Source organism: Sander vitreus, chromosome 2 (assembly GCF_031162955.1).
Source record: "Sander vitreus isolate 19-12246 chromosome 2, sanVit1, whole genome shotgun sequence".
In the NCBI taxonomy this organism is placed as follows: Eukaryota; Metazoa; Chordata; class Actinopteri; order Perciformes; family Percidae; genus Sander; species Sander vitreus.
The window spans coordinates 24,142,224-24,155,119 of NC_135856.1; the positions used below are offsets into that span (position 1 = coordinate 24,142,224).

Below are 12,896 nucleotides of genomic sequence, written 5' to 3' on the forward strand. Positions count from 1 at the left end.
TTACACCCTCATGTGAGAATAGCTGATGCCGTGGTTCCAACGTTATGATTTTCCAGGTAACCCTATCTTTGTGTAAAACTAGTTTTGCTGCTAGATATTACACAATCTGGATGACTCTTACTAAGCATAAGAAAACCGGGCGAATCCATAAGCTTCACAAATGATGCACTTTATGTAGTTGTATTATACATAAAATGTGCCTAAATGCAAAGCAAACTGTGGAGAGTATCACTATAAATGCACAAGTGCCTCCATTTCTGAGTGGGTTCTATTGGGAACATCAAATGAAACGACTAGCCACAAAACACATTTGTAGGAGGTTTGAAACACTCTCATGGCTTGGCAGTGATTGTAGACAGTGGTGGGTCAATGTTGATATCATGTGGCTGGAAGTTTTTGTAACTTTGTATAGCCATGTGGGTGAAGCAAATAGACATATTCAGTAGAAGGTTCTTGCATTCCTAAAAAACCTCTGTGACAAATGTGTAGGATAAGCACTTCTATTCACTTAACACTTGATAATGTTTTAGGCCTCCATCAGGCACGTGTTGTTACTTAAATATATTATTTGAATAAGCCTATACAATGTAGATTGCTAATTGCATGTTTTTAAATCATATTGTAGTATAAGCTCTAATGAAACCACAGTATCAGATTATTGCCTATTTGTAACCTTTCTAAGCAACTGCAGCATTTTTAACCCAGTAAACCCTCTATTATAAACCATTTCTATAGCAGAAACCAAACAGGAAACCAGTGCACCAACAGCACTGTGACAGTTTCTGATTATCTGCACCATACAATATGTCCTCCTCACATGTGCTTGCTTCCTAATGAATCTCTCTAATGTGTGTGACACGGATTATTACAGAGACAAACCCACTTTTACAGCGCACATTAAAAGCATGGACAACTTAGATATTTTTTGTGCATGGATAGTATCATACATACGTCTTTAGCCTTTGAATCTTAGGTCATATTATGTTACACAAACAGTCTGTTTTTGGCCTGGGAACTATAGAAGTTTGTGCGGTCCAAAAGATTAGATAAAATGCCCATGCTAAATTCCTCACATGGGTTGGGTCCATGAGGGCATAATGAATGCTCTCTGTTTCAAAAGATCCTAAAATAAAATACCATTTGGATACTGTAGCTTGCTAACTGAAAAGCTACAGTATCTAATGCCATTAGGGCGGCGCTATCTCTCCCCCCCCCCCCCCATGTAAAACCAACAGATACTTGAATTCCTTCATTCCTTCTGCCATTAGGCTCTTAAATTCTGCTGATGGCAGCAACCTGTAACATTCAGAGCTTGTAATCCTGGGGAAGCATAATGCTTCAATTTATGCATTTATTACTTCACTTAAGTTGGATTATGGTTGTATATTTATTTGTATGTGACTGGTTGACTGCAACATTGAATTTCCCTTTTGGGATCAATAAAGTTGTTTGAATTGAATTGAATGGAAATGTATGACAATCATAGACCAGGCTAGTACGTAACAAATGAGATGGTAGCTTGACAATTAAAAAAATCAGTGCATTTACATCCTCTCTCTACATACTCTTCATACGTTGATCTATTTTTTTGTTGTCATGAAACTGCTGACGTCTGACGCTCCTCCTCCTCTCCACAGAGCTTGTAGGAGCTCTGGATACTCAGACAATAACAATGATGTCGAGTGGTCGGGCCCATTCAATGGCGGTGAATGAACAGGGTCAAGTGTTTGCTTGGGGAGCTGGTGAAGGGGGCCAGCTTGGTCTGGGGACTGCAGAGGCGGCTGTTCGAATACCAAGGTGATTTAGTAGCACACCATAGAGGAATTAAAGCTTTTAGCCTGACAGGAGAAAAAACACTTCAGGAAAATGACATTGAGAGAAAAAGAGATTGGAGGTTTGGATATAAGCATTACGACTGGGTTCAATTTGTAGGGACCCATACATCCAAAATAACAATGCTATGAAATATTCTGTTCACATGAAATTAGAATGTGAAAAAGAACCATGATTTATAAATGTATTTAACTGTTGTTTTTTTTGGGCTTTTCCGCCTTTAATTTTTGACAGGACAGCTAGGTGAGAAAGGGGGAAGACATGCAGGAAATCGTCACAGGTCGGATTCGAACCCTGGACCTCTGCGTCAAGGCATAAACCTCTCAGTATATGTGCACCTGCTCTACCACTGAGCCAACCCGGCCACTATTTAACTGTTAAGATGCAGCGAATTGCCTGCTGTAGGATAGTGAAACATTTATGACTCTAAAGTAGTTTCTTATGGCTGGCCTTACAGTTAGCCTGTATATTATGAATTAGAAATGTTCACAAAAAAAAATTTAAGCCGACAAAGTTAGGTCCCTTACCCGTGGACAATCGCCGAACTTTAACCATGTCACTGGTAGCATTTAATGACATCTCCTGACAACTGAAAAAGAGGTTGTTTCACTGTAATTTGTAATTTTGAACATTGAGTAGCCTTGGGCATGGTTTTTATAGTTTGATTAACACATTTCTTTTTTCCTAGGTTGGTTAAAAGGCTGTGTGACCACCGGATCTCTCAAGTAATGTGTGGGAATCAGCACTGCATTGCACTTTCTAGAGGTTTGAAAGACACAATCTCTTCATAGCACACCAGCACCGTTTATGTCTGTACTCTTGTATCCATCTACTGTTTGTCCAAACTCTATCCATATCCAGTTTAAACTTTGCATCAGAATGCATCTCGATTTCATCTTGACTGACAAATTGCGTTGTATTTTGGTTCCCTACATGTTTGATTTTGATTTCTTTCTGTGGGATACTTTGACCATTGGTTGGAGCTGAGGTGGGACTAGGAATTGTCAATCACAAAGGCTGAGAGCGATAGGCTGACACACCTGTCAGTCAAGAAAACATGCCCCCCCTCCCCCCAAAACACTGTACAAGCTGTAATTTAAAAATAATCACATCAGTTTTAGATAGTCCCACATTACCAAACAAATGTTGTATACAGTTACCTATTTTTGCTTCTCAGATGGCCAGCTGTTCACGTGGGGCCAGAACACCAGCGGTCAGCTCGGTCTAGGGAAAGGAGAGCCCAGCAGGCTGCTCCCTTATCCCCTGAAGTCTCTGGCTGGTATTCCCTTTGCACAGATAACCACCGGGGGAGACCACAGCTTTGCTCTCTCCTTGTCCGGAGCTGTATTTGGTTGGGGCAAGAACAGAGCTGGACAACTGGGTCTCAATGATAAACAAGGTAATAATCAGTAGCCATACACTGCTATTTAAAAGATATAAATGATGTATTATTATGTAGATTTAACATTTGCACTTAAGGTATTGTTTTGACACTGGATAGAGGAGTGTATATGTTTCATAGAAGCACTAAGTGTTTATATATGGGAAGTTTAAAAAAAATGCCTATTGGAAAGCAAAGTCACAGATTTATGGCCACTACAATACAACATTCAAATGCAGAACTCAGTAATGTTCCTCTAAGTCGTACCACTCTTTTGTTATTACATCAAACAGTGTAAAACAGTGTGACCTTGCTTGCATGTTTATGTTCCCTACCTCAGATCGCGCTGTTCCGTGCCACATCAAATTTTTGAGATCTCAAAAAGTTGTTCACATCAGCTGTGGAGAGGAACATACAGCAGCCCTCACAAAGGTACGGATATAGACAAACCCCCCACCAGTGCTTTTTAGTTTCAGTTCAAATATCCACATATTATAAGCATATCCTGCTGCCTCCATTAGCATGCCACCAAATGTTACATAGTCCAGTTTGGTCAGTTGCTGCTTGGTCAGCTGTCGCATAATTGGTAGATCGGTTAGAGTATTCTTTCTATGCACCTTGACACAACCTTTACGTGTTGTCCTTTAGAAAAACAGTATTTTACTATGCCAAGAATTTCTGTCTCAAACAACAACAAAAATAATTCTGTATTGTGTCTCTGGCAGGATGGCGGCTTGTTTACATTTGGTGAAGGCTCGTGGGGTCAGCTGGGTCATGGCTCCACCAATAACGAACTTTTACCCAGACGAGTGGTGGAGCTCATGGGCTCTGAGGTGTCCCAGATCACCTGTGGCAGGTACTGTTAAACCTTTACAGAACTTTTGTTCACCATTTAATTTGGTACAAATGTACAATCTGATGTAACTCAATGCATGTCTGTCTTTGTGAAGCTTAAAGTGTGTCAGAGAGGTGTTGATTGAACACCTTTCTGACACAGTATCAACAAAAACTAAACATCAAAAGATCACAAATGAGTTCCAGGGTCATTGGATTGCCTTAAAGTAGACTGTAACTAATGAACTCAGTGTTTTAGAGGCTGGTTATGTCCCCCTGCATCCTAAATCTTGCTTTTTCCCTTTTGTCAGGCACCACACGTTGGCCTTTGTGCCTTCCTCTGGTGTGGTGTATGCGTTTGGTTGTAACAGCCATGGCCAGCTGGGCATAGGAATACGGGGGGATGCTAGGAGCCCATTACCTGTCAAGGCCAGTTTCCTGACTGGAAATGTCCATTGTACAGGTAAGAAGAAGATTTTGTGCTCACTTTACAGGACTAGTACAGAGCCCGTTGAAAATTTACCTGTTTGTAATGGGCGATTGCTTGGCCTGTGGTATTGCTGCTTGTAGAATTCTTGTAAAATGTAAAATTACTTACAGAAGGACCCCAAACCACTTACTCCACTGTATAGCCTACTATTGACTTACAGTGTAGGCTACGTCTACATCAGAGGAAGACATTGTAAGCCTACCTACTACTGCATTTACCTGACAGGAACGGGGCAGATTCAGAATCTAGGCTAATCACAAAATATCACAATGACTATGTGGAGTAATCAGACATTAGCGTCATGGACTCATGGCAGTGTGCTACCCACCTGGCCCATTATGAGAACTAATATCTGCGTTCATCAATCACCAGAACCGGACTGTTTGTGTGTGTGTTTGTGTGTGTGTGTGTGTGTGTGTGTGTGTGTGTGCGCACGCGCGCGCGCGCAGAGAGAGAGAGAGAGAGAGAGAGAGAGAGAGAGAGAGAGAGACGGTGTTGTCTCGTGTCATATGATCGTTAATGAATTTAACACATCAGCAGAGGTGTATGTGTTAAATTCCATACAGCCGTATGGAAATTAACACCTCTGCTGATGTGTTAAACCTAGGTTTAGTGGCTTGACGGTTGACGGTGAAGTAGGGGATTTGATTCGTGGGGGTATTTTGGCGAAGGTAATGTTATTATGGCGTTTTTCCATTACATGGTACCTGCTCGACTCTACTCGCCTCGACTCTACTCGCCTCACTGTGCGTCCGTTTTCCATTGCAGATTTTAGTACCGCCTCAGCGTGGCTGGTCGTCATAGCGGCGCCGCAGTAAACTGCTGTGACCTAACGCGACACACACACACACACACACAGAACGTCGAAGATGTGTTGTTGTTGCCACAGCCAGAAGACACATTTTGTTTCAAATGAAGCTGGAGGCAGCAAAAATAAACACAGCTGGCTAAACTATTTAAAAATGGCGGGTTTGTTCAGGACACCCCCGTCTGTCGCTTTCACATAACATTTTGGTATCGGCTCAGCTCGCTTGGAACCTCGACTGAGGTGGTACTAAAAAAAGTACCTGTTAGCAGGTACCAGGGACTTTTTTTCGTAATGGAAAACCAAAAAAGGCGAGTCGAGGCGAGTCGAGCAGGTACCACGTAATGGAAAAGCGCCATTAGTGTTGTAAGTTAGCAGTAGACTTAATTAACCCGACCCAGGGTGAGTCTGATGAAAACTGCTGTGTCTGCCCGGTTCAACTCTGAGATTTTCTCGCATTGCACAGCGCTGTGAAGGAATAATCTTCGAGATTACGTTGTTCTGCCAGCTCACAGCAATTTAATACAATAGCAGGAAAAGAGTCAAAGGGCCTTAACGTCCTTAAATTCGGGAATTGTCGTTTGTTTATTCAAAGTCAAAGACAGTCCAAAGTAGTGCTACTTTGCACATGTTTGTGGGTCTGAGGTATATTTCACATTTTAGCTGCCAAAGCTCTGCTGCTTTCTTCGACCCTCTCTATCGCTGAGCTCAGTCAGTCAGCTTCAGCGTGCAGTGTGAGAGGGGGAGTGGCCAGCGGCTAGAGCGGCAAAAGCCAATGTGTGCTTCTTTTACCGACGATATATTTTGCATTTATAATCCAAACAACGTCAAACTTGGCACTGCACTTACTCATGCCCGTTGCAAAACACCTGTCAAGTTTGAAATCCATCGGACTAACGGTTCGAGAGATATGCGTATAACAGACAGACAGACGTTCCTGCAATTTATAGATAGATATATGAGTGTGGCTTGAATTTTTTTTGTTGAAATGCCTGGCTACTATGTCTACTTTCCCTATTTTATAGGAAGTATAATCAATATAATCTTGTCAAAAATACAAGAATGAAAATGTTTTGTTTTTCAGGCATAAAGGTAGCCAAAGTTATGTGTTTTAAAACAAAAATGTATGTGTGGATGTAGTAATGTAATGTAATATTTTTTAGGCTGGAAGATGACTCTGAAAACTATTTCACACACAAGATTTTGATCATCTCTTGATGCATCCACAATAAATGATGCTTTATCCTTCATAACTATGTATCAGCAGTATACTCAAGGTCATGCTCAGTTGTAAAGCATCATTTCATACAAATGCAGTTGAAAATGATTTACTGTACAATAAAAAAAAATACAACTACTTTAAGTAACTGTGGGTTTACTTGTAATGAAAGGTGCTATACAATTAAAATTGACAGCTGAATAACTGTTGTAAAATGTTGGCCAGCTAACGTGCTGTTTCTCTTCCCTTTCTTTATTATGATCAAAACAATATAGTGACCAAAATCATCAGTGGAGGAGACCATAGCTTCTTATTGTACTCTAATGACCAGGTATGCGATTTAATTAAGATTATAGTAAAGTGTGTTGCCTAAATTATGACTTCAGTTTTATTTGTGACCAATAATTTATTTATTGTTTGTATAGGGGAGGGGAAAACCATTACAGTCATTAAAGTGGCATAAGGCAAAGTGAGCTAGTTTCCTCAAACCCCAAATAACCTTGGTTTGTTGATGTTTTCCATTTTATTCAGTTTCAGTGTTTCACCACAGGATGGCATTAATGTCTAAGCGCTTACCAGTTCTTATAAAGGAGCTATACTGTAGGTGGAGCAATTGTCTGCTACACATATCCAGCAAATTACCAGGAATGTGCACTGATAAAGACACATTTAGCCTCTGCAGCAAAATATTTAGACTTCAGGTGTGGCCTATTTATTTTATCTTCATGAAGGAAACAGACACAACCCAGACTAAAGCCCAAATGTTTGTGCTGTGTTCTTGTCTCTGTTTGTCTTCCTCTCTGCAGAGTTACGTCCCCCCAGAAGACTTCAGAGTGATTAATGTCAGCAAATCAATCTCCCCAATCAATTATGAAAGATTAAATTCATGGCGGTTAAAACTGATGTACAGCACAGATTCCAGTGTCACAAAGTAAGTCCAATAATAAAAGGTGTTATGTGAAATGTATTAGATTGTACTGTATATATATATATATATATATATATATATATATATATATATATATATATATATATATATATATATATATATATATATATATATACACACAGTACAATCTAATTTATAAGTCTTATAAGAAAGACCATTATTAATACTAAACATCTACATATATAAAATGTTCATTCTCATGTAGATGTTTAGTATTAATAATTGTCTTACTTATAAGACTTGATTTTGTTTCATCAATTATATTTAATGGTCTGTTAAAGGCTCTGTTATATGTTTTTGTGCACAGAGACATCATAATTCAACTCTCCTCCACGGCTTGTTGGAACGGCAGCTTTTTGGATGAAAGGTACATAAACACCATGTTTACATAAGTAACTAAGTACTCAACATTTTCATCTCATTAAACCATTGTGCAATGCAGTGGTGAAAAGAAAACTAAGTACATTTACTAAGTCCTGAGTTTTAATGGACTTGTACTTTACTTGAGTATTTCCATTTTATGCTTCTTTATACTTCTTCTCCACTACATTCCAGAGGCATATTTTGCACTTTTTACTCCACTGCATTTATTTTAAAGCATTAGTTACTAGTTGCTTTTTGCACATTTTAGCCCATTTACCACAAATCAAATATACAGTCAGGTCCATAAATATTGGGACATCGACACAATTCTAATCTTTTTGGCTCTATACACCACCACAATGGAGTTGAAATGAAACGAACAAGATGTGCTTTAACTGCAGACTTTCAGCTTTAATTTGAGGGTATTTACATCCAAATCAGGTGAACGGTGTAGGAATTACAACAGTTTGTATATGTGCCTCCCACTTTTTAAGGGACCAAAAGTAATGGGACAATTGGCTGCTCAGCTGTTCCATGGCCAGGTGTGTGTTATTCCCTCATTATCCCATTTACAAGGAGCAGATAAAAGGTCCAGAGTTCATTTCAAGTGTGCTATTTGCATTTGGAATCTGTTGCTGTCAACTCTCAATATGAGATCCAAAGAGCTGTCACTATCAGTGACGCAAGCCATCATTAGGCTGAAAAATCTAAACAAACCCATCAGAGAGATAGCAAAAACATTAGGTGTGGCCAAATCAACTGTTTGGAACATTCTTAAAAAGAAAGAACGCACCGGTGAGCTCAGCAACACCAAAAGACCCGGAAGACCACGGAAAACAACTGTGGTGGATGACCGAAGAATACTTTCCTGGTGAAGAAAACACCCTTCACAACAGTTGGCCAGATCAAGAACACTCTCCAGGAGGTAGGTGTATGTGTGTCAAAGTCAACAATCAAGAGAAGACTTCACCAGAGTGAATACAGAGGGTTCACTACAAGATGTAAACCATTGGTGAGCCTCAAAAACAGGAAGGCCAGATTAGAGTTTGCCAAACAACATCTAAAAAAAGCCTTCACATTTCTGGAACAACATCCTATGGACAGATGAGACAAAGATCAACTTGTACCAGAGTGATGGGAAGAGAAGAGTATGGAGAAGGAAAGGAACTGCTCATGATCCAAAGCATACCACCTCATCAGTGAAGTATGGTGGTGGTAGTGTCATGGCGTGGGCATGTATGGCTGCCAATGGAACTGGTTCTCTTGTATTTATTGATGATGTGACTGCTGACAAAAGCAGCAGGATGAATTCTGAAGTGTTTCGGGACAATATTATCTGCTCATATTCAGCCAAATGCTTCAGAACTCATTGGACGGCGCTTCACAGTGCAGATGGACAATGACCCGAAGCATACTGCGAAAGCAACCAAAGAGTTTTTTAAGGAAAGAAGTGGAATGTTATGCAATGGCCAAGTCAATCACCTGACCTGAATCCGATTGAGCATGCATTTCACTTGCTGAAGACAAAACTGAAGGGAAAATGCCCCAAGAACAAGCAGGAACTGAAGACAGTTGCAGTAGAGGCCTGGCAGAGCATCACCAGGGATGAAATCCAGCGTCTGGTGATGTCTATGCGTTCCAGACTTCAGGCTGTAATTGAATGCAAAGGATTTGCAACCAAGTATTAAAAAGTGAAAGTTTGATTTATGATTGTTAATCTGTCCCATTACTTTTGGTCCCTTAAAAAGTGGGAGGCACATATACAAACTGTTGTAATTCCTACACCGTTCACCTGATTTGGATGTAAATACCCTCAAATTAAAGTTGAAAGTCTGCAGTTAAAGCACATCTTGTTTGTTTCATTTCAACTCCATTGTGGTGGTGTATAGAGCCAAAAAGATTAGAATTGTGTCGATGTCCCAATATTTATGGACCTGACTGTACTTTACAGTACAGTTAACCATTTGGCAAACCATGCTGTTATGTTTAAGAAATTTAAATGGATGTTTTCCACTGCTCCAGACATCCATTTGTTTATGTACATGACTGGGACCTGGCAATACTTTAAGCCAAGGTTTCAAGAGTCTGTTAACTGATTTGTATACCACGAGGGAATAAATGGAAACCAATGGCTGCCGGTAACTGTAGGAATAAAAATACATCAATAAAACTATTCAAACATAGTCAGCAAAAATATTAAGTATACATACACTGTAGGTAGGGACCTACAACTTGTTTGTTGTTTTCATTGTATTTGTGTTAAATTTTGGCCCAGAACTGCTCATCTGGTATTTTAAGCTCAGAGTTCTCAAAATAAAGTGGGTCAGTGGTCACACTCACAGCGTATTATCTGCATCAATGTTTTTTGTTTGGCAAACAGTCTCCACAAAATAATAAAGTAATTGTGCTATGACTAAATGAAACCTGAGCTATAAGAATGTGAAGGCTTACACTGTAAATAGTGGTTGTCCTTCATGCTGAGGGATTTTGTCGGCTTTGTGCAAGCATGTTTATCAGTTCATACTCACTATCCTTGGCTCTCGCAGGCCAAACAGGAGATGCTTAGGGATTGACTTCAATACCTTTAGGCTGGGTGTTTAACCTAACCGTTGGTGTTTAATCCAAAGTAACGATCGAGGCTTTACCTCAAAGTCCCTGAATGTGTCTATTTATATCCTGTTAGGGATCACTGAGACATCATAGATGGGCAATGCATAAGTGTGTGTTTGTTTGCTTTCTCAGTGATGATACCCACTTCAAAACCAACCCAAAGATCCCAGGCATCGATCTCGACTCTGTCAGAAAGCTATTTGAGACGCTAAGCAAACCGGCTTTCTCTGGACTTCTGGAGCAGGTAAATGTGTATTTAAAAATTGTATGTGCACAAGGTAACAGCAATTTGGTCTCTTTTGCTCTTCTGAGCCAAAACTTGACATTACTCAAACTAGCTACCTGTTAGGGGTTTTTAAAGGAGGAACTGTAGGATTGTCACACAGTATTGGATTTCTAGCTTGTGGTTATAAGAAAACATCCATATGTGAATATTGAGCTTGTTTTGAAAGAACATCAAGTTCTGCAGTAGATTCGTGGCACAAACTGCAGGAGTGAGTCATAACCTCTAACATTAGCACAGTAATGATCGGTTTGGGGTTCATGCACCTCATCCCAATTTGAATTATAATCTGTGTGGAGACTGAGGCCACATACCAAACCACTAAAAGCCTCTCCCAAAATTTAGTGACTGATTTTTTTTTTATCTAAGCTTTGTTTTGTTTTGGAAGTGAAGATGATTTCATAAATTTCTCTGGTTCATTTAATAATACTTGTAGCTTTCAAACATATCAAAATATAGTAGATTTCAAATACTTTTCTCTGTATAACAGTAAATATTGTTCCTTATATCTATGTAATTAAAAGTAGAAATATACACAATCTGTTATACATGTCTTCCCTCTTTTTGTGTCCAACTCTCTGTTTAGGCCACTAAGAGTTTTGAGAGTATGATGATCCCTCAGCTGCCGCGCTCCCCTCCTGATGTCGAGGCCATGAGGATTTACCTCATCTTGTCTGAGTACCCGGCCCTGATGGACTCCAAGAATTACATCCGCCTCACTATCCCCCTGGCAATGGCCATCCTCCGACTAGACGCCAACCCCGGCAAAGTATTGGGTATCATACTTGCATGCACACACAACAATTTAATTTGTTTTTTTTTTAACCAGTACAGAGCCCATTGAAAATGTGCCTGTTTGGAATGGGCCGATTGCTTGGCGTGTGGTATTGCTGCTTGTAGAATTCTTCAAAACCAAATTGTTAGCTAAACAGCACATATCTGTGTTAATCAACCACCAGAACCGGACTGTTTGAGAGAGAGAGAGAGAGAGAGAGAGAGAGAGAGAGAGAGAGAGAGAGAGAGAGAGAGAGAGGTCAAAGAAGAATCAAAAACAAAGGGTTTTCCACACAGCAAAAAAAAAGAAAAAAAAAAAATCAGCTTTGGACCAACTTGAAACTTGGTACTGTTTTAAACACCACTGTTAAACATTGCAACGTTTTTTGGTGTGTGGCAAATGCCTTTTTAATTGTTGAGATATTTCAGAGTTCAAAATATCAAATAATGATTTATAGGCAGGCACAATGACATAAAGGCATTCTTGGTGTTCATGAAAAGTGACATTAGTAATTATGTGAAGAATGAAAGAAGAGAGCCTGAGAGAGAAGTTGCAAACTCTACTTACTTTCTCACCTCTGCACACCTACCTGGCCATCGTTGCGTGAAGTGGGTTGTTGGATTGTCCCCAGACCCTCTAATTTCGATGTCGGAAAGGTGTGGTGGGGAGGGTGTTTCAGATGATTAATCGATCAGCATACCGATACCTGCAAATACAGTATATAATCAGAATGTGATTCCAGCTTATTCACATATATTGCCCATGTACAGGGTTCATGCATAAATATACTAGAACACAAACATATATACAGCTAAAAAGGTTAGAGAAACACAGACAGATCAAAGGAGAAACTGTTGTTCGAGCAGGGTATTTGCTCTGTAATTTAATTGGATTTTTTTTCCTCTGTCCCTGCAGATAACTGGTGGTATTTATTGGACAACAGCGTGTTCACCAGAATGGTCGACATGTACAAGAGCATCATTGTATTCTTGCTAACGGGAGGCAAGGCGCTGCTCGTACCGGTGTTCTACGAGAACTATTTAGTCGCCACGCTGAGGCTGCTGGAGAAACTCCACCAGGTATCCACACAGCTCACCTGCTGCTGCGGCTGCTGTAAACAAGCCATCAATTCTGCATGACAGTGTGTTTTTCCTGTTGTCTTGGTAGCTGCTGAGATCATCTGTGGACTTCTATGTTGAGGCAGGTGTTTGTTCCATTTTTCCAGGTAAATTTAAGGGCCAACCATGTGGAGTACAACCATTTTTATATCCCTGACATCACCAGCCTGGTGGACATCCAGGAAGACTACCTCAAATGGTTTCTGAGTAAAGCTGACATTGTGAGTTCTGACAAT

General features: G+C 40.0%; 1 protein-coding gene across 2 annotated transcripts in view; it reads left to right on the forward strand.

The window, feature by feature from the left end:
- The window catches only part of herc3 (HECT and RLD domain containing E3 ubiquitin protein ligase 3), a 30,461-nt gene that overhangs the window by 3,098 nt on the left and 14,467 nt on the right, over positions 1-12,896 (forward strand). For both annotated transcript variants that reach the window (XM_078262281.1, XM_078262290.1), the window contains exons 3-15: positions 1,638-1,797; positions 2,522-2,598; positions 3,011-3,232; positions 3,555-3,646; positions 3,940-4,070; positions 4,360-4,511; positions 6,838-6,893; positions 7,369-7,493; positions 7,819-7,878; positions 10,617-10,728; positions 11,354-11,543; positions 12,458-12,621; positions 12,768-12,881. In XM_078262281.1, coding sequence (XP_078118407.1) covers positions 1,638-1,797; positions 2,522-2,598; positions 3,011-3,232; positions 3,555-3,646; positions 3,940-4,070; positions 4,360-4,511; positions 6,838-6,893; positions 7,369-7,493; positions 7,819-7,878; positions 10,617-10,728; positions 11,354-11,543; positions 12,458-12,621; positions 12,768-12,881 — 1,655 coding nt within the window. The remainder of the gene's footprint in view (positions 1-1,637; positions 1,798-2,521; positions 2,599-3,010; positions 3,233-3,554; positions 3,647-3,939; positions 4,071-4,359; positions 4,512-6,837; positions 6,894-7,368; positions 7,494-7,818; positions 7,879-10,616; positions 10,729-11,353; positions 11,544-12,457; positions 12,622-12,767; positions 12,882-12,896) is intronic.